Here is a 19,897-nt window from a genome sequence, read left to right on the forward strand (position 1 = left end):
ATTAAGACACGTTTATTCCCAATACATTCGGCACTTTAAAGAGGATACGTGTTTCGGTATTGAGATGAGCGTTTCACATTACTTCCGGTCGTAGCTTGTGTTTACATGACGTTGACGCGGCTCGTCGTGACGTATGAATCATCCTTCCCAAGATGGCGGTGCACCTGCCTCATCCCTGCTGCTGTCGACGAACACGAACTCATTAAACGCCTGAAACCGTCCTGGATTTTTATATTCATCGTCGCCAAACCAAGGATCGCAACTTCGTCATGTCCACCGACGAGATGTCCGCCTCGGACAGCGAGGCTGTGTTCGCCAGCGCCGGAGAACGGTGGGCACCGGTCGGTGCTGTGGCCAACCCCGAGGAGGAGCGCGACAGCGACGGGCAGCTGCCACTCCGAGGCTCGTCGTCGTCCGGAGAGGAGGACATGGCGGGTCGGCTGAAGAAGCTGGAGGAGGAGCAGGACTTGTTGAACTCTTCTCTCCTCGCCCTCACCTCGCACTTCGCCCAGGTGCAATTCCGACTGAAGCAGATCGTTCACGCCCAGAGCGACGAGAAGGAGACGATGCTGGCGGAGCTGGAGGAGTTCGCTTTCCGTGGATGCCCGCATGTTGTGGGCTGCAGGGCCCCAGACGCCCAGCTGGAGAACTCGGTGAGACGTGACAAATTCTTTTTTTTTTTAACATCCTATCACACCCCCAACTGTCACGTGCTGGGTTGAGGTTGTTGGGCTGGGGTCTGGCGATGCGATTCATAAGTCAATATCACTGAGAAAACCTGCAATAATGTATACATTACATCTGGTTTGCTGTTGCAAAGTTAGACCCTCCGATGACAAGCTGTCTATTGTGGGAGCTGAGAAGAGAAGGCAAATTACGGATGCCTTAATCCATTTCCAAGCATTTATTTGTTAAATATCTTGATATAATGCATGCGGATTACAGATATAGTAGTGCAATATTGGTGTGTACTGACATGTTCTTACACCCAAGCGAAGAAAGCTGTTTCTCCAACTCACATTGTTTACATTACCTGACCTAACATGTCAACTACCTTCATTTAACTGTCCCTCCATGGAGTGACAAAGTGCAAGCGTCACTGAGCTCCACTTTATGAGTCATGTCAATGGAGTTGCGCTCACTTTCAGCCTCCAAGCAACGACAACCAGGGCAAGATGAGAGAGAGAAGTTACGACGTCACTCAGGCGATGCCTTGAAATAATGATGTCACCTCTGCTCCGCCTCTGTGTCATGACCCTGTTTAAAACTCAAATATGGCTGCCATGAGTCACAGCACTGAAGAGTAATGTTTGCGGTCTGGTTGTCGTCATAGTAACCGACTGAGCTGCTCACCACAACTGCTGGTGGTCATAATGTTGTGGCTGACTGGTGTTGCCGTGAGCTGCAATGGTTACATCTATTGACAGTCAACAAAGCAAGTGAAGCTCTGCCCCAGAGAAGATGGTGTCAGCTCAGATCTTCTCTGGTTGTCACACGCATTCGACAGGCCCGGCGCTTGTAACACGCCCTGCAGCTGCGCCACTGCGTCCTCTCTTATCTCATCTGGAAAATTAGGTTTTTGTTTGAGTGGGTGAGTCACAGTGCTGCAGGTGAAGTGACGCCGATCACTTATCTGTTTAATGAAGCCGCTGTGTGCTCAGCCCGCTGCAGCTCCTTCACTTCCTGGTGCGTCTTGTACTCAATTTCTGTGTGAAAACAACCAAAACAATCCACGACAATCTCACAAGTCTCACAACAGTAGCACAAAAGACGCGACCGTCTCACAACACACACGACAAAACTGGAGAAGCACAGAATTATGTCACACAAGTGATCTAAAAGCGAAAGTGAACATCTAAAAATAGCTGCTGGATCACATCCAAACACACTGATCTTCTCTTCTCCTCCCTTGGCTCATGCTTCTCCTGCAGACGGACTTGGTGAGTTTGTGTCGCGGTGTGTGTCGACAGGTGGTCCTCTGTTGTGTTGTTGCGTAAGCTGCGTCTCTGTGGTGGATGGATGAATGAAAGCATTGTGAGTGGATGCACTACTCATTCCGTGAGGCGATTCTAATGTTGAGCATGAGAAGTAAATATATGTTAGATAGAAAACTTGACGCCTGATCTGTTTCCTGCCAGAGCGAGCGAGAGAAGCGCGAGCTGCTGGAGGCTCAGCGGGAGAAGCAGAAGGACCTGATCTTCCAGCTGAAGACACAGCTGGATGACTTGGAGCGTTTCGCCTACCAGGAGGGGAGCTATGACTCGCTGCCACAGTCAGTGGTTCTGGAGCGGCAGAAGGTGCGAGAGCGCGCACACACACACACGTTTGTATTGCTATCCCTGTGGGGAAGCCTAACCAAACTTAAACCTAATCACAGTATAATGACCCGGTTATTTTGAAGTTTTCATCCTGAAATTGAGGTTTGGACTCGTGGGGACCAGCAAAAGGATAGTGAGTATGCCGCGTCCCCCCAGCGCCCACACACACACACACTCAGCAGGTGGAACAGGTCTTCCGGACGTCAACACACCAGAGAGCTGCAGGCTAAACTGGGAAGTCTGTCAGTTAAGAGGGAAATGGAACAAAGCTGGGGGAAACAAAACGTTCCTGAAACCAGACGTTATGAACCCCATGTGGAGCTCACGTCGAGCTGACGTTTGAGGAACTGGCTGAGATGTAAAACATTGTCCCTCGCTCCTCCAGGTGATTATTGACGAGCTCATCAAAAAGCTGGATGTGAACCTGAACGAGGACATCGGGAACTTAACCCCAGAGGAGCTGCGGCACCGAGTGGATGCCGCCATAGCACAGATCGTGAACCCGGCCCGGGTCAAAGAGCAGCTGGTGGAGCAGCTGAAGACCCAGATCAGAGACCTGGAGATGTTCATCAACTTCATCCAAGGTTCTGTCTGGCCTGTCTCTCTCCATCCTCTGAGTTAGTCTCTGACCTTTCTTTGTCTTGCAGATGAGGTGGGGAACCCACTCTTGTCGGATGGAACTCAGCGTCAGCAGCCTCAAGCCTCTGGGTCAAGCAGCAGGACAACTGGAGTCAAGGCGGGTCAGTACCACCTGATCAGTCTCACTGCTCTCATTTTTTGTTCATGGATTGTATTCAGTCACTATTTGAGTCTCAGAACCACGAGTGACTCCTCTCTCCTCCTCCTGCAGTGAACCCGGAACAGGCCCACAAGATGCGTGAGACGGGCCTGCAGCTGATTCAGAAGGCGCTGGCCGTGCTTCAGATCTTCGCTGTGAGTCAGTTCGGCTGCTCGGTCGGTCAGGTTCCTCCAAATATGTGGCCTCAGGACACGATGTCCCGTGACTACGGCCCGCTGCTGCAGCGGCTGGAGGAGGCCGTGGACAAGGTCCGGGTCCTGGGCTCTCGCCGGCAGCCATCTTTCGAACACGTGGTCAACTACACCAGCAACCACGCGCTGGGGCCGCGAGACGAGCTGACGGCAGCCGTGAGGAAGGATCTGGCTCTGGCTCTCAAAGACCTCCTCTCTCACGGGCTCTTCTCGCCATCGCAGACCATGAGTCTGGTCCTGGCACCCATCTCCTGCCTGCTCCCCCACCGGCCCGCCCCGCAGACCCTCCACCCCTGGGAACTCTTCGTCAGATACTACCATTCGAAAAACGGAAAGGCTTTCGTGGAATCCCCCGCACGCCAGCTCTCGCAGTCCTTCAGCCTACCTGTAGGGGGAGGCAGAGTGACAGTCACGCCCAAGCAGTCTCTGCTGTGGGCGGTCCACACCGTCCTGAAGGAGCACGGGCGGTACAAGCGCGGGCCGGACACTGAGTTCAAAGCGCTGGTGTGCATGGCGCTGAACGAGCAGCGTCTGGTGTCGTGGCTCAACCTGATCTGTAAGTCTGGCTCGCTCATCCACCCACACTATCATGCCTGGAGCTACATGGCACAGACCGGGTTCGAAGGAGCCCTGCGGATCCTGGGCCGCATCAGCCACCTCAAATTCAACCTGCCAGTGGACTTGGCCGTGCGACAGCTCAAGAACATCAAGGATGCTTTCTAGAAGAAAACACTGACAGTAACTGCTTTCCGCCAGGAGGGGGCGTCTGAACAGACTGCTACTCTGCAGTGACCCACGGGAACACTTCTGGTTTCCTCTGTAGCATTTGAAAGACTTGCTCCCTGACAGGACCTCTGAGGCGCAGCAAGCAGGCCGCCCTGTTTCAGGAGTGTCTAAAGACTTGAGTGCGTGTGACCTGCTGCTGATCCTGTGCTCAGATTTTACTGTGGCTCCTCCTCTAAGTGACCTCTGACCTGCATGAATCGTACTCACTGAATGTAAAAAGGCTTTTGAGCTCAGTGACTGTTTTAACCTCGCTATGTCCATGTGTCTCTTTTAAAGCCCTCAGACCGAAATGTTTTGGTAGGACTGAACGTGAAACTAAACCAGAGCTATGACTCCTCGCAAAGGACACCAAAGATGCTGTTTGATCTAAGTTTGTTCCTCCAGTTCAGACATGAGACGGCAGCTGCAAACATCAACTCCCATCCATCTTCTACCTCTGAGGTAGGAGATCCCAAGTCTTCTCCAAAAGGAGCAGTGGTTCTACTCTGAGCCTCATCTGGATGTCCAGAGAAGACTGTGCCTTCGGTCGATGACCAAAGGTGGGAGTAGGAACATCGATGCAGGTGTCTCCTCTCACCATAAAATGCTCATTTGACCAGACAGCGGCCCCTCAATTGATTTATTTTAAGTTTCAGTTATTCAGATGCATATTTGAAGCCAAATCGGGACTCCAGATCAGTTTGATCGATCCAAGGAATCTTGGTTTCTCTATCTGTGTTTCTTCACTTGAAGCTTAGAATGAATTACTGTGTGGTTCTTCCAAGTTTGATCCTGAAAGATACTTTATTTATTGGATGTTTTAGTTTTTGTGAGTGTGATACTGTAGCGACACTGAAACGTGTAAAACATATTTATTTTGTATTTAATCTCGACAAAACACTTATTTAAAAGGTGTGCGACTGCGGATGAATAAAGTGCTGCCCTCAGTACGTTGTACGTCTCAGTCCTGCTGTCTGAACAACAAGTCTTTCATCCCTCACTTGCCTGTTCCAGTTCAACCCATGAGCTAATGGCTACATAAGGATTGTCCTGTTTGATGACTTCACTCAAGGATAGGCAACGTAAAATCTCCCCCGTAGTTCATTGTCAGCGTTGCATGAACAAACTAAGAAGGACGTATTGACTGTTGTATGGGATTTTATGTTTCAGCAAAACCACTTCCTCATCAAGCGAATTCACGGGGCACTCTCTCACCCGTCTTTCCCAGAACCCTACTAGATTTGACTAGACATGGGTCTTGGTCAGTCCATTCCAGAGATGTATTTGAAAGAGCCAATCAGACGCCTCTCTGGAAGTTTAACGCCAAAAGCCATTTCCTAAATCTATGCAGTTATCGGGCCCATAGTTAAGTTAAATCGCTGGTGAGTCCACTTCAGCGTCTAGAATTGGGACCGGACAAGCAGGATAAAGAACCTCCAGGTCAACAGACAGCAAGATAATAGATGTAAACCTCTTGAATTCATGCCATCCAGGAGTGGAAGTTGAGTTGATCCAGTGTGAGACGCTCTTCTGGTTCCTCAGCAAGACACTTGTGTAATACATCCTTACAGCCCGAAGACAAACGGTCGTCTATTTTCAGTTGCTTGTTCAGGAACCTTAAGGTCTCAAATGTCATGTCACCGTGGATCATCTCATACAGAACCACACCCATCTGCCAGACAGTGATCTGGCCGGGTTGGTAGATGCCACAGTGGAAGACCTCAGGGGGGATATAGGCCGGAGTGCCTTGGTAGTTTGCGTGTTTGTTGGTCACACCGGTGAAGCAGGCCGAACCAAAGCCGATCAACCTCAGACATACGTCAGCTGTGCTAGTGTCGATCAAGATGTTGTCGCTGTTGATGTTCCGGTGGCAGATGCCTTTCATCTGGAGCGACAGCGCCACCTGCACAAGCTGCATGAAGAGGAGTTTGGCCTCATCTTCGGGCAGAGCCCCCCTCCCCACGATGTAATCCCGCAGATTCACAGAGGGAACAGGGCTTTCCAGAACCAGGATGAGCTCATCACCGAGGTCGTAGTAATCCAGAAGAGAGAGAAACAGATTCCTCCCCGGTGTCCTTCGTCTTCCACTGGAGAGCCGCTGCAGCACGTTCACCTCCTCGTGCTTCACTTTGGTGTTTCGGAAGTGGATGAAATTAGGCAGACGTTTGATGGCAACCGCAGTCTTGTTGGCGCGTTTGTAGCCAGCGTAAACGGAGGATCGAGTTCCCTCCTTCAACAGCTCCAGCTGGCAGTATTTACCCTCAAACCTTTCCTTCTTGTGCCTCAGGCTGTTTCTGTGACGCCGGGACAAAAGAGCACCCATTCAGATTCCAAATGGCAAGAACACCTTCACCTTCAAGTTCTTCAGATCTTGTCGTGGCCAAACTTAACATCCTTTTATATCCTGTGATGGGCCACTTCAAAGGACCGCAGCTTTTAACACGCAGATTCAGAAGTCTTCAAAGGATTATCTTGTGCAGGGTCGCAGGGATATCCAAGCATCCCTTTCCCCAGCCACTTCCATCGACTCCTTGGGTCTCCGCTGGACAACACGAGAGGGAGGCAACACAACGAAGCCAAACCAAGCAGCTCCTTTCAAACACATTGTTGGTTCGCCACCACTTCTCCCACAACGCTAAGCAACCGTAAGTCTCCATGACACACAAGGAACTTGCTTACGAAAACCCCTGAGACCACGCTTACTAGGAGAAGGTCAACAACCAAAGTGGTGGCCGACACAATGACAAGACAGTGTGGCCAATCTTCTCTTTATTAAACCTTTGACATAGATTTGTGTTGCACATCATTTTGGTCTCTTCAGTTCTCTTCATCTAGAAAGTAGAAGACACCTCAGTCAGTTCCAGCTCTTGACTTCAGACTGTCACACATTCTCACCTTCTTCCTCCTCATCTTCCTCATCCTCCTCCTCGTCGTCCTCTTCATCGGAGCTGAAGGTTCCATCCGGCAGGCTGTACACTCTGATCACTTGCTGTGGGTCAAAAGAGAATGTGGACCATCAGCACCACGTTGTCTACTTCCTTGACCGAGAGCCTCCGAGTCTCACCTTGTTGGGGTCCTTGAGGATCAGGTACTTGCCCTCATCCAGTTTGCGGCAGATGTCGATGACGCAGCGCAGGATGCCCCAGGCGTTCTCCATGCTCAGGTTGATCTGGCTGGCGAACTCGTTGGGTTTGAACTGCTGAGTGCCCAGGATGACGTGGCGAGCAGAGTCCTTGACGTGGTAGCGAGAAACGTACCTGTGAGGAAAATATAAAGTTTGTTAGGTTCTGACTTGTGGCGGAGATCAAACGCTACTCCTCCCTGTCGATGCCTCACCCCAGTTTAAGGTACTCAGATCCAGCCAGCATGGCGCAGCAGGTCCACCGGGCCAGTTTGTAGCTGTTGTTCTTCAGCTCCGTGGCCAGGACGGCTCCTCTCTGAGAATCCAGCTTCTGACGCCAGTCCACGCCGTTGCAATACTGACGAGAGAGACCAGCTTGTTGACATCAAGTGGAAGGAAGGCGATGAAAGACAGCCTGCCTGCACTACAACAGCCCCTTACCCTGGAGTCCCACTCATTGAGAGTCTTGACATTAATGAAGGAGACTTCTCCGTTGGCTCCAGTCATCACCCCGTCATGCTCACAGCGGACGATCAGATCAATATCTTCGCCGAGCTTCCAGTGACGGTACCTGAAGAAAGCAGATCACATGGGTCCGGTGAGTGACCAAGCGACTGCATCAGTGACCAGTGAATTTAAATCTTGCATAACAGTTGAGGTCAAGCTCAAGAAGAAGTGGGAACTGTCGTCCTACCTGTAAGCAACAGAAGCCACTTCACTCTTGTCCATGTCCTCCTCCACAAATGGGTTTGAGGTGGGGAACTTGTAGCGGTCTCCACCCTGGTATCAAAGAAAAGCAGGTGAGAAGAATGCTCTCCATGCCCGAGCAAATTTGGGGCACAACAATGCCCTCACCATGCGTAAACACTGCTGGCTGAAGTTGTGGTTGATGTACGTTGCCTCCATGGCCAAGTTCCTCGGGGAGTTGAAGGAGTTTCCCTCGTCCTGCGGTGGCTCGTTGGCCGTCTCACTCACGGTCAGCAGGTCTAAACGATTCAAAGTTTTAAAACACAGAACCATGGCTCAGAATCAGTGGCCGGCGTCAGATGATCTCACCAAAGTCAGAGTTGTCTCTCTTGTCGAAGAAGAGCTTGTTGCCCACTCGCTGCACGATGATGTCCCAAGAGTTGACCGAGCGTGTGCAGCACATCAAGGTGGCCAAAATGGCATCAGTGGCAAACACGTTGCCCTGAGTCTTCGCAAGCTGCAGGGAGGAGAACATCAGTCCAAGTTGGGCTGTGACCGTCACACCCTCACCCAACTCCAGATGAAAAAAAACACGTGACTGTGGTCAACCCTCCTTACCTTGCGGATGACCGGGTCATCGGTGGTGGTCACGGTGTGGAAGATCCTCTTGATGCTCTTCAGCTGCTTCTCATTGCGAGTGGTGATGCGGTCAAATGCTTTGTCATAGTACTCCAGAGCTCCACAGCACTCACTGGAAAGGAGGACAGAGTTCATCATGACAAAGACTCAGGGAGATGGAGGGACTTCTGTTTGACTCACATGTCTACCGGGTCAGCCACCTCCATGTATCTCATCTTCATGAGTCGAGGGAAGTCCATCTCCTCCTTCACTTCCCAGTCGCTCCTCACCTCCACAGAGGAGTCTCTGGGCTTCAGCTGAGCCTGGGTCGACACAAATCATGACTGGCCTCCACATCAGACTCCAACATCTTCTCAAATGTTACCTGAGACTTCTGGTCCCACTTCTGTCGGACGCCAAACTGCTTCTGAAACTTCTTCTGAAGCCTCATCCGATCTCTGGAGACAACAGCAGAGATGACCACTGACACGTGAAATAAACACTTGACCGATTTTCATATCGACAAAATGAAAGCTTTGTGGAAAACAATTAAGCAGTGTGAACCAACTGTGCTCTGATTTTTGACTCGCCTCTCCTTCTGCTTTGCACTCTTAGGCAGCGTCTGCATGCTGAACTGGGTCAGGTTCCGGCGATCCTTGTCTCGGCGCAGATTCCGCTTTTGAAACAAGACATCCGGGGTCAACCAACAGCCAGCGCTTCAGCTATCACGGCTGAACCGTCATACCTGAGCAAATCTCATGCGGTTTCTCTGGTAAGCCGTCTTCTGGGTCTTGGCTGTGTCCACCAGCTGGAAGCTCGTCTCATCCTCCTCATGGAAGTACGCGTACTGACTCCCTCCTCCAAACTGAGAGGAATATTTGTCTGTGGAAGCAGATGTTTGTTTATAATTATTCACAAACACATAACAATAATGCCTGGTAATGTGTGTAAAATGTGATGTCACGTCATGTCAACTGTTGCAATATTGGGATTGGAACAGCCACTCACTTGTGTATCTCTTGTCCTGGTACGTAGCTCCGGTCCAGTCAGCAACCTGCAAACACACAGAGATAATTCAGACAAATTTACAATGCACTTGAAATAAGAGGATAATCACACAAATACTATAGTTAACAAATGAAATCCAACCTTCCCCAGACGATCTCCTTTGCTGAATGGCTGGTACGGCATGTCCTTGAACTTTTCCGGTACCGCACAAGGACCCCATCCAGACGGGTTGTCCTGGATCACAGGCGCGTGAAACTTGGCCATGACCTGAGACAGAACCTCTGTTAGTCCAAGCGCTTGTCTACCCGGTGACATGTTAAACTCTGTTGTTCAGGGTCTCAGACAAACATCAGCACTCTTCTCTCCAGTGAAGCATCACATCAGATGCACTGTCAAGATTGCGCAGTGGGCTAGTCATCACAGAACCCGGAACTCACAGAATTACCACAATAAATCCTGATCATTTGCACATCATAATCAATTACAGTAGAGCTTGAAACAGTAAACTTGAACCATTTATCTCTGTTTAAAGCAAAAGCCAAGTGACTCTAGTTTACCGGTGTTAATACCAGAAATGATCAAATCCCATTCAATTCTTTACAATGGCAAAACTTTTGACGAATAATGACTGTAATATCACAGCAGTTTGTCAACACATTCAAAAGCATTGGTGAATGAGAAAGAAGAGTGCATTATACATAACCAACAAAAGAGGGAGACTATTTTATGCAAATTCAACCACTCAATAAAAACTTCTCTGATCAAATGTATTTGTTTATTCAACATAAGCACATGCATTCCCACTGTATGATTATTTAATTTGTGAGTATTAAAATGACTATCAACTTTCTCAATTTGATGATCAAAGACTATGAGGGCATCCGAAGAATTAAAACATTTAGAGGACACAGAAAACCTACTCTACGTGTTAAAACCAAACTCCCATAACACATGAAGACGATAATTTGGTTACGTTCAGCAAATGCATGACGAGTCGTCGATAACAATGGGATTCTCCACACAACAGCTGGCACATTTCAGTAATAAATGGAGGGGTGGGCACTGAAAAGATTCGATGGTATCATTAACACGATAAAAAAGTGAAGAAACCGAGCACAAAACAAACAAGTTACAGGTTAAAAGGTGTTTTGTTGGCCCAGTTGATCACCACTGCTAATGCTAAGGCCGGTGAGAAGCCAGGTGGCCTCGCCTGTAATGCTAAGCTAACAAGCTAACCTTCGCTTACTACGTTAAAAAATACCATCTGGATTCTTGAACAACAGCATGGAAGCAGATGGTTTGTGGCCACCGGTACATACCTCTTTAATCTATCACCGAATAATACGTTTCCCGACGCAGGCCACTTTATTCGAACTGGTCCAAGAGAGCTGGAGCCCCGACTGAGCGCCGGCGTGAAAGGAAGCGCGTAGTTGCCGTAAAGGGCTGACTCCTCCTAAGTGTCGTAACGAGTTTCGGTCGTAAAACAATAGACGTGAACTCTGCGGCTCGGGTTTCATTTTCCACGACGCTCTTGTTTCCATGGTAGCTGGCTTGTCTTCGTTTACACTGTGTTTTTTTTTAACAGGGAACTTAATTTTGGCAAATTTAAATGTATAGAAAATGTAAAATATCAGTGAAGATAGATATTGACGTGCATCAATAAATGCAGACTGTAGTCCAGTCCATGCTGTTGCCGGTATTGACCAACCACCAGGTGGCGTTAAATGATCGTCCTCTCTTTCCTCATCCGAACGCGTCCTCCAAATTGACGTTTTTTCTTTTCACGTCCTCCTGTTGCGCACAACAGGACCTTGTCTCCTATTCAGCCCGGCACTTTCTACCCAGTCACTCCGCTCTACGTGACCAAAATGCTCTTAACCTAGGTTTTATTTGCACCACCAAAACCAAAGTAAGGAAAATGATTCAACTAATATTCAACAGAAATAACATTGAAAAAACGTTTGTGCAATTAAAGTGTCTGTGAGAATCAAGACAATTGGGGAGAATTGAAGAAGAATGAGACACGTCGGATGAGAATAAACAACAGCTTTGACCAGAGTGAAAAAACAAGATGACAGATGGAAGCCATGTATTTACACTCATCCAAGAGAGGCTCAGAATGCTCAGGCGTGTTGCTAAGATGTCACCATACCACATGTAATATCACAACTTCAGCAGGCCTCTCATGACTCTGTTTCACCTCCAAGTCTTCTCTTGTGTTTCTCTTTATTTTTCTCCAATCTTGTGTTTGTGGTTGTTTAGAGACGCATCTGGCAGTGACAGCGAAATGAAGCAAAGCAGCGTTGTGATGTGTAAATCAGCCTGGTTCAAATCAAAGCAGCGGCTCTTCTGTCACTCAGAGTCGGCGACGTTCATCCACTGCAAAAGGTCAGAACACCTGATTAACAATCACCCGAGTCTCTCTGCGACTGACTCTGTTCCTCGTGATGCGATGAATCACTGATCCACTCATCAATCAACCTGCGGGATATTTCAATCTCAGACAACAACGCCAACAGCAGCTCTTCTCCTCCTGACACCAGCAGCGGCGAGTCCGTCTTGCCATCTCCGTCCACAGTTATGAAATGTGGTTGGGAGTAGTTTAACCACAATTAAGACTCTTTGAACAGGAGACTGGAGCACAAGCCTCTATTCTCTGTAGATGTTCCGGCAAACTTTCGGAATGTATTCACAGGCACAAATCTCATTATGAGGCAGACGCTGAGGCGAAGGAGTCGCGGAAGTCGACGCTCTTGCCGCTGGTCCCTCACTTTCAAGTCATTCAAGGTTTTCATTTTCTGCTTTGATGAAGGTTTGAGTCCCGGCGGGAAACTCCTCCACCCAAATGAACCTTTTTTGGAATGCTCAGCAATGAAGAGCCACTGGACACTGAACTCCTTGTTGTGGTCAAATCAGAACCAGGGGCCGAGACTAGAATCTACGTTCCTCACAGGTCTGTGAGCCTCCTGGAAGGTGGCCTGGCCGACCTTTGTCACATCATGACAAACTCGAACTGAAGGGCTCCATCACCAGTGTGTGGGCGACGCTTCGTCACCACCATCGTGATCCGAGCTTCTGCACAGGTGAGTGGAGAAGATGAGAGAAGAGCAAACACCGCATCTGCGCTCTCATCACACCGACAGTCCCCCAGAGGGTCCGGATAATCAAGTTGCAGCCGGCAAATCCTTTTTTAATGGACCTTAAATGATGGATTTGCACACCGTGTGAAATTGCGTGAGTGGGCGAGCTCTGCAGAAGCGAGGGGACTTTTGGAAAGTGGATTTAGTCTGTGCTGCAGTAGATTCTTGGTTTGTTTTGAGCCTGTGTGTAAATATCTGTTCCGTCTTCAAACATTCAACATTCTCCTGAGGTGCTCCCCCGCCTGTCATTAGAGGAACAAGACCTGATGTCACATTTCGAACAAACCCACCTGCATATGGGGACGTGAGGTTGTTTTGAAGATGGGAGTCGGCATTGAACTGGGTTCCAAAGAGCAGGAAGCCTCCCATGGATCACAAGTGAAATGAATCTGACCCTCACAGTAGCTTAACCTCAACCTGAACCCACTCTCTGGTGCGACACAATCACACACATACCTCCACAATAACAACACAAAGTTTGACAAACCACAACAAGTTTTAATGTACTGTACATCAGAATATCTTCAAACAACAAACAACATCTCAGTCACCTGATAGCAACGTATTAAAGCTCATCAATTATTTACAATTTTTTAATCTGATTTTTTTAAACATCCAGTACTGATCATGTTACCAATATCTATAACATTTTTTTATTTTATTTATTCAGCTTTATCACTTTTGATATTCAACCATAACATGCTACCATTTATGTATATTCATATAATGTACAAATTATTGTCATATCAATCATCGTGTATATCTTAATAATTAAACGAGTCAACAAAATATTTTCTTAAATTATTAAATTAAATAGTTCATATATATTTATTACACATTTATTTTGTGTTTCAATTGATTTTCATTTAGTTAAAATAAAACACTTTTCTGCTTCTATTTTAACATTGTAAAATACATCCCACAAAAATAGAATAGACTCGAGAGGATGCGTCACAGCAGTTCATGAATCACAGATAACTGATGTGCAGTGAGGAGTCCTGGTTCTCCTCGGGCAGGGTTTTATTGGGGACGGTCACAGACCCGTTCCCCTGATCTTGCGGGTCTGTGTCGGGCGAGCAGAGCTCCGTCGTCTCATTGGCACAGGCCCCAGACTGCGGCGTCTTAGGCAGGAGCGCATTGTTGCTGTTGTCTGGGATTCTGTAAATCTCAGTCACTTCCGAAACGTCCTCTTCCTCTTCATCATTTCTGATTCCACGGCGAAGACTCTCGCGAGGCATCAGCACTCTCTGGGCTTCCTCCTGCGGCGGCCGGCGCTCCACCTGCTCTTGATTGCCAACTTTCCTGGTGGCACGGCAGAGGGCTTTTCGGAAACCTCGCTTGAAGTTGTCTGATAAGAATCCGTACACGATCGGGTTGGCGCAGCTGTTAGCGTAGCCCAGGACGACGACGAAATAGCACAGCCCCTGATAATCGGAGGGCAGCGACACCAGCAGGTTGACAATGTTCAGCGCGTAGAACGGCAGCCAACACAAGACGAAAACCGCCACCACAATGACAACCATGCGTGTCACTTTCCTCTCGGACTTCCGGTGCTTGATGGATGTGGCGTGGACTTTCTTGCCCGAGCTCCGGACCTTGAAGACGATGAGCAAGTAGCAGAGGCAGATGATGAGCAGCGGGCAGAAGAAGCCGACAGTGGAAGTGTAGATGATAAACGCGGCGCTCCAGATGTCCGCCGGTTGCGGCCAGGCGATGTTGCAGTGACCTCCGGGCTTCTGGATGTTGGCAAAAATGACCACCGGCAGAACCACCAAGAAGGACAGAGCCCAGACCGTGCCATTCACCATTTTGGCCACCTTAGGACGGCGCCACTTGGAGGAGTAGATGGGGTGAACGACGGCCAGGTAGCGGTCGATGCTCATCACGGTCAAGCAGAAGATGCTGGTGAACTGGTTGATGGAGTCCACGGTCAGAACCAGGCGGCACATGAAGGAGCCGAAGGGCCACGTCTGGAGCGTGTTCTGGACTGCCAGGAAGGGCAGGCCCAGCATGAAGAGCTCGTCTGCGATGGCCAGGTTCAGGATGTAGATGTTGGTGACGGACTCGATCTTGGAGTAGTGCAGCACGATGTGGATCACCAGCGTGTTCCCCACCAGGCCGATGACGCAAACAATGATGTATATGAGCTGGATCAGGACGCCTGCCAGGCCCGGGCCCGAGCGGACGTCCGACGCAGACGAGTTGGTGGAGTTGACCAGACTCTCGTTCAGGACGCTGCCGTTGAATAGGTCGGGTGAGGGGCTGGTGGCGTTGGTCCACGGCTCGCAGCACGGATGCGCTCCATTCAGGACGTTGTCCATGTTCGGTGAGATCTGGGTACACAAGAGCAAGACTGATGAGAAAAAACAGAACTCCACACAGTCACCTCTGTTGCGTTGTGTAGCTGAAGAAGAAGAGGCGGGTGCACTGCCATGAAACTTTGAAAGCTGAAAGTGAAGCATGATGTGAAAGAAGACAATGGAAAACCATGAACAACGGCCTTGAATCTCACCTCAGCTTATTCCGGATCACCGAGCCAGACCTGCGATACAAAGCGATTTTACTGGCGCAAACATCACTTTAACTAGCTGATATTTGTTGTCCTGCCGCTCTGGAGAGACGGCCGCGAGGATGATGATGATGCCGTGGAGCCAAAGAGGAAATGAGATGTCGCCGGCAGGAAATGATCCACCTGCAGGGGAGATCGGAGGCTTGTCGTCGCAGCGACTCCACCGCTGCAGATTTGCTCAACTGTGAGGAGGATCTGATCATCTGACTTGATGAGGAGCCATGTTCTTTGTAAGAGATGGGATGAGTAGATGGCAATTTTGAGGTGAGGTGTGACGCAGCTTCATTGCTGGCATCTGCAGTGAGGTACAAAAATCTTGTATCCAGTCTTCTAACCGCTCTTCTACAAGAGTGACTTCCGAATCATTGCACGTGGTTGACCTGCAAATGTGTCGCACCTGCGGTTGAAACTCATGGGTGTGAGTGTGTGTTCATGCATGGGAAACAACTTTGGACAGTTGTGCCACGGCGACGTTGTTTCACCCGTCATCACTCTTGCAGCAGGAACCCTCATATTTCCGTGATAAAAACACACTTTTTCACTCTGCTTCATGAATATTTCAGCCTTTCACACCAACAATGGCCAACACACAGTGGACTCACTTGTTGAGGATCAAGCCTCCGCCTGTCTGAATCTCTGCAAATCATTTAAGAGTGAAGGCACATTTCAGAATACAGGACTGAACCTGAGAGGAAACCATGTGAGCACTGATAGAACGGCTAACACGCCTCTAACACTGAAGTGCTATGAGAAAACACCTCAAGAGATCTTCAGCTTCAGACAGACTCAGGAGCCGTTCAGCCTACCGTCCACCTCAGATACCTTGGAAACAACTCAAGAGCATTTTATCACTCAGAGAAATGTTGAAATAGGGAAGTTACAGACTGAATCTAGAACTGACTAATGTGCAGAGGTAAAATGGATTGAAAATGAGCAGGGGGGGAGGGGTGGAGGCGGAGCTGGCAGGTTTATTAAGTGCCATTAGTGAAGAATATTGGCTCCTGCTGCAGCTACAGTGTCGACTGCAGACTATTCCAAATGTGTGAGAACAGAAGGAGGAGAAACAATGTCCAAGGTTGAGCGCAGTAATTCAGCTCCGTCAGGACGTGTTGAGTCAGACTTCACTGCGTTCACTGCAAGAGTTTGAACAGAGAGGGGCGAGCGCATGAGCACTGCTGAAGTCCACTGGGTCAACCGGTTATAATGGGCCTCTGCAAGGAGTCATCGCTGGACAGCTTGAGTGACTTGTGTGACAAGTCACCATATGTCTGCATGACTCACTCGCCAAGAGTCTGCTCCAGCAAGCCTGTTTTTGTGACTCTTAACCCATTCAGAATGAGTCAGTTTGTGTCGACTCCAGCAACTGTCCTTCTTTGGGACGATTCAGTTCAAGTCTTTTGAGACTCAATAGTTTGAATCTCTTTTTGTTTGTCATTTTTTTGGGCAGCTACTCAACTTGAGTCTGTTTCACGGGACTCTTTGGCTTGAGTATTTCTTGCTGCTTCAGGTGTGTGTGTGAGTCGGTATCTGCGGCCTGCCTACATCTACATCTACATACATCTACACTGACCTAAATGGAAACTCTGAATTTGATTTATATTTTCATGTCTGATTAGTTTGAGACTGTTTTACACACTGGTAAATCTGTGAGCACGTGTCTGACTCATCTTTGTGAGTCAGAACTTATCAGTGTGACTCATTTTCATGTTGAGTCATTCATACATTTTTGAGACTCTGCACTTTATGACGCTTTCTAAGGCATGTTGACGGGATTTCCAGACACATTTCTCTGAACATTTCCTCAAAGGCCGGTCGCCGTGGGTCGTTCTTCGGACTGGTTCGAGCATGCGTGTGGGCTCGCCCTCATTAACACGCATCACGTTGTCGTGACAGAAACGAATCAGTGAGTCTCCGTGCGTCCATTGATGAATATTTCAGATTCTTTTCCTTCCTCTCTGTGAAGACGGCGGGAGGTCCCAGCAGGAGGTCTGCTCCTCCTCAATGAGTCCCAGATAAACCACTTCTACAGTCATTCTGCAGTCAGGATTCAGAGCTTTCGGAGCCAACGATCCCCTCAGCCTCGGAGACACAACAGCCTGGGTTTAATGGCGCAGCAGAGTGACAGATGAACCTCAGCGATCAAGGGGGAAATGGTGGACCATCCAGTGATGGCGTAGCAGGAGGAGATTCATGGACGAGAGACAAGCTGAAGATGGGGCTGCTTGGTTTTAGTAGCACTCTGCAGAGCAGGATGTCCTGAACTGTTTCCCATCGTCAGGCTGAGAGGCAGCGAAACTTTCAGCCCTGATATACATGGGTAGCATTCATGGCGTCATCAGCTTGAGGTGAAACTGGTGAAGACACTCCCAGAAAGACCACCCAGCTGCCCACCACACCCTGATGAAAATGTCGTTTTTCTCATGTGGAATTCTGAACGCATCTGTCCAACAATGATACTGATTTTGTCTGGATTCGTTGTCCGCTGATATTTGAGGGACATTGTATCAACTCCCCCCCGCCCCCAAAATTTTACAGCATGAGTCAGCAAATGAATTGACAATAAAGAACAATCATAACAAACACAACTAATTATTAAATCTCACAAGACACGTGACACCACACCAACTCACCAAACGATGAAAATGCGACCATGTAAATCCTAAAACATATTCATGGTCGCCAAAACAAATCCACACTTAATAATCATTGTTATGTTTGAATCATATGTATATATTGTAATTAAGGAGTATTATTAATATTGCTTGAGTGGAGGTCTTTCAGAAATGTGTGGTCACTGTAACGTCCCTGTCTTCAACATGTCGGTCCAGAACGGACACACAAAGAGACACAATTTTAACACAGACCGCGCAGACTCTCCAACTCTGTCACTCGTCACCAGCACACCAACATCCACATCAGCGAAAGAAAAAAAAAACAAAAAACTCACGGACTTTGGCGGTTCTTCACGCGTGTGGATCTGCGCACTGAAGGCAGCGAGAGGAGCCGGTGCTCTGCCGCGTCCCGGTGCTCATCCTCGGCCGTTCATGCTGCTGGACCACAGAAGAGCCGAGTCAGGCTCTGACTCGCTGGTATCTAGGTAACAGCTCTGCGTGCTCACACACGAGTCAAGTAGGAGGTGTCAGCGTCCCGGCGTGTGTGTGTGTGCGGGCGCGCGCGCGTCACTCTCGCAGCAGATGGCTCCAAAGCTCCACACTTCCATTCTGATGGACAGAAAAAGACTCGGTTTCAGTTTTGATCCCAAAGCTGAAATGGTGTCATTTATTCATATACGTGTCATGAGTGTTGTGGACGCGGAATCGAGCTGCTTTGATGAGCGCCACGGGAACTGTTGAGCTGCTGTGCTCACCATCCACGAGGCTCGGGGGCAGCAGGCAGAGCCAGCGGGATCAATACGGCCCCCACCAGACTCCCCGTCATCACCGGCTCTTATTTATTGCCTCGCCTGCTATTGACGGATGCACTTCATTAAGGTTTTCTTCCAAATCATTGTTCACACTCGCTGGGTTTTTCCTACATTGCGACTTAAACAACAGTATTTTGTTTTTGTTTTTTTTTTTAAATGTATATCATTTACTCTTATGCATTTTTTAAATATTATTAATTTAATTCGAATGTGTGTCAGATGCTACAAAAAAATACAGATATCACTTCTTCTTAATGAGCACAATATTTGATCACTTTAAAAAGTACTTTTACTTTTTTCCCAAATATATTTGTTTTACAATTAATTTGCTTTAATAAATACATGTTTTTCAGATAAATGTTTTTCAAACGCAGAAATATATTTAAATATATATTAATGAATACAAAAATAAGATTGATCTCTTATCCATCATTTGGGGGAAAAAACATCTAGATTTTTACTTTTGTGTAATAGAGCTGCTCCATTGTTTTTGTTTTTGTTTTAAATATTAAATAGAATAAAAACCCTTTTTTCTGACTGAAATTGAAATACTTTTGCTCTGACCGGTTGGTGATTAAAAAAAAGAAAAAAGATGAAAAGAATGAATTTCATTAAGATTTTCCTTATTAGACACAAAACATTTTGACTTGTGTTAACAGACGATCTTTGGCAGTGAGCAAAAGCAAGACTGCTTTCATTCATAGTTGACCGCGTGATCCATTGTCGTCGCCTTACATCTCACTCCACGTTGATTTTACTCATCAGGATTTGGAGACAAAGGCGGCAGGCTGATAAATTCAAGGTCATCCAAACACTGCTGCCAGTGCTCCTTTAACGTCAAGCTCCATCTATAGACGAGAACATTGGAGCTGGAGAATAACTGCGGCAGGGCCTGCAGGGTCCTGAGAACAGAAGAGTCATTGTAAGTACACAACGCAAATCATCACGGATGAAACAAAGTGAAGGTTCAGACTGAGAAGGTTGTGTTTGTGAGAAGCTTAGCTCACAACCGCAGCTTCCTTGGCTTGTTCTGTGAGGAGCATCTGAGCAAGACTGTTGTTGAGTCATCCTCATCGTGGGGCAAATCAAAGCTTCATCTTGTATCTATTATCTCCAGACCTGAAGGCGAGCTGACAGTGATGGCGGTCACCATGACGATCACTGTGCACCGGTCTTCAGTCTCGTGTCCTGGTGAAGGTTGGTCCATCACGACTCCATGCTACTAAGAGGCGGACACGCATCTTTGAAGTGCGTCTT

General features: G+C 48.2%; 4 protein-coding genes across 4 annotated transcripts; 1 reads left to right on the forward strand and 3 right to left on the reverse strand.

The window, feature by feature from the left end:
* The first annotated feature begins 28 nt into the window (after positions 1 to 28).
* rundc1 (RUN domain containing 1) lies at positions 29 to 5,020 on the forward strand. The gene is made up of 5 exons (XM_053851024.1): positions 29 to 653; positions 2,139 to 2,297; positions 2,704 to 2,902; positions 2,966 to 3,058; positions 3,169 to 5,020. The coding sequence occupies exons 1-5, from the start codon at positions 270 to 272 to the stop codon at positions 4,029 to 4,031; spliced, it is 1,698 nt and encodes a 565-aa protein (XP_053706999.1). The 5' UTR covers positions 29 to 269; the 3' UTR covers positions 4,032 to 5,020.
* Positions 4,943 to 6,427, reverse strand: LOC128750706 (serine/threonine-protein kinase pim-2-like). Its single transcript, XM_053851146.1, has one exon. It carries the CDS (start codon positions 6,394 to 6,396, stop codon positions 5,554 to 5,556), a length of 843 nt encoding a protein of 280 aa, XP_053707121.1. The 5' UTR covers positions 6,397 to 6,427; the 3' UTR covers positions 4,943 to 5,553.
* Positions 6,428 to 6,827: 400 nt separating this feature from the next.
* Positions 6,828 to 10,955, reverse strand: eif3d (eukaryotic translation initiation factor 3, subunit D). Its single transcript, XM_053851034.1, has 16 exons — positions 10,827 to 10,955; positions 9,649 to 9,774; positions 9,508 to 9,553; positions 9,245 to 9,381; positions 9,090 to 9,175; positions 8,885 to 8,957; positions 8,701 to 8,822; positions 8,500 to 8,632; positions 8,251 to 8,398; positions 8,050 to 8,180; positions 7,889 to 7,974; positions 7,636 to 7,765; positions 7,410 to 7,552; positions 7,138 to 7,330; positions 6,969 to 7,062; positions 6,828 to 6,904 (listed from the first exon to the last, which is right to left on the reverse strand). The coding sequence occupies exons 2-16, from the start codon at positions 9,769 to 9,771 to the stop codon at positions 6,891 to 6,893; spliced, it is 1,659 nt and encodes a 552-aa protein (XP_053707009.1). The 5' UTR covers positions 9,772 to 9,774; positions 10,827 to 10,955; the 3' UTR covers positions 6,828 to 6,890.
* Positions 10,956 to 13,175: 2,220 nt separating this feature from the next.
* Positions 13,176 to 18,260, reverse strand: sstr3 (somatostatin receptor 3). The gene is made up of 2 exons (XM_053851069.1): positions 18,164 to 18,260; positions 13,176 to 14,980 (listed from the first exon to the last, which is right to left on the reverse strand). Exon 2 carries the CDS (start codon positions 14,966 to 14,968, stop codon positions 13,616 to 13,618), a length of 1,353 nt encoding a protein of 450 aa, XP_053707044.1. The 5' UTR covers positions 14,969 to 14,980; positions 18,164 to 18,260; the 3' UTR covers positions 13,176 to 13,615.
* Between the last annotated feature and the right edge of the window lie 1,637 nt (positions 18,261 to 19,897).

Source organism: Synchiropus splendidus, chromosome 19 (genome assembly GCF_027744825.2).
Source record: "Synchiropus splendidus isolate RoL2022-P1 chromosome 19, RoL_Sspl_1.0, whole genome shotgun sequence".
Classification (NCBI taxonomy): domain Eukaryota; kingdom Metazoa; phylum Chordata; class Actinopteri; order Syngnathiformes; family Callionymidae; genus Synchiropus; species Synchiropus splendidus.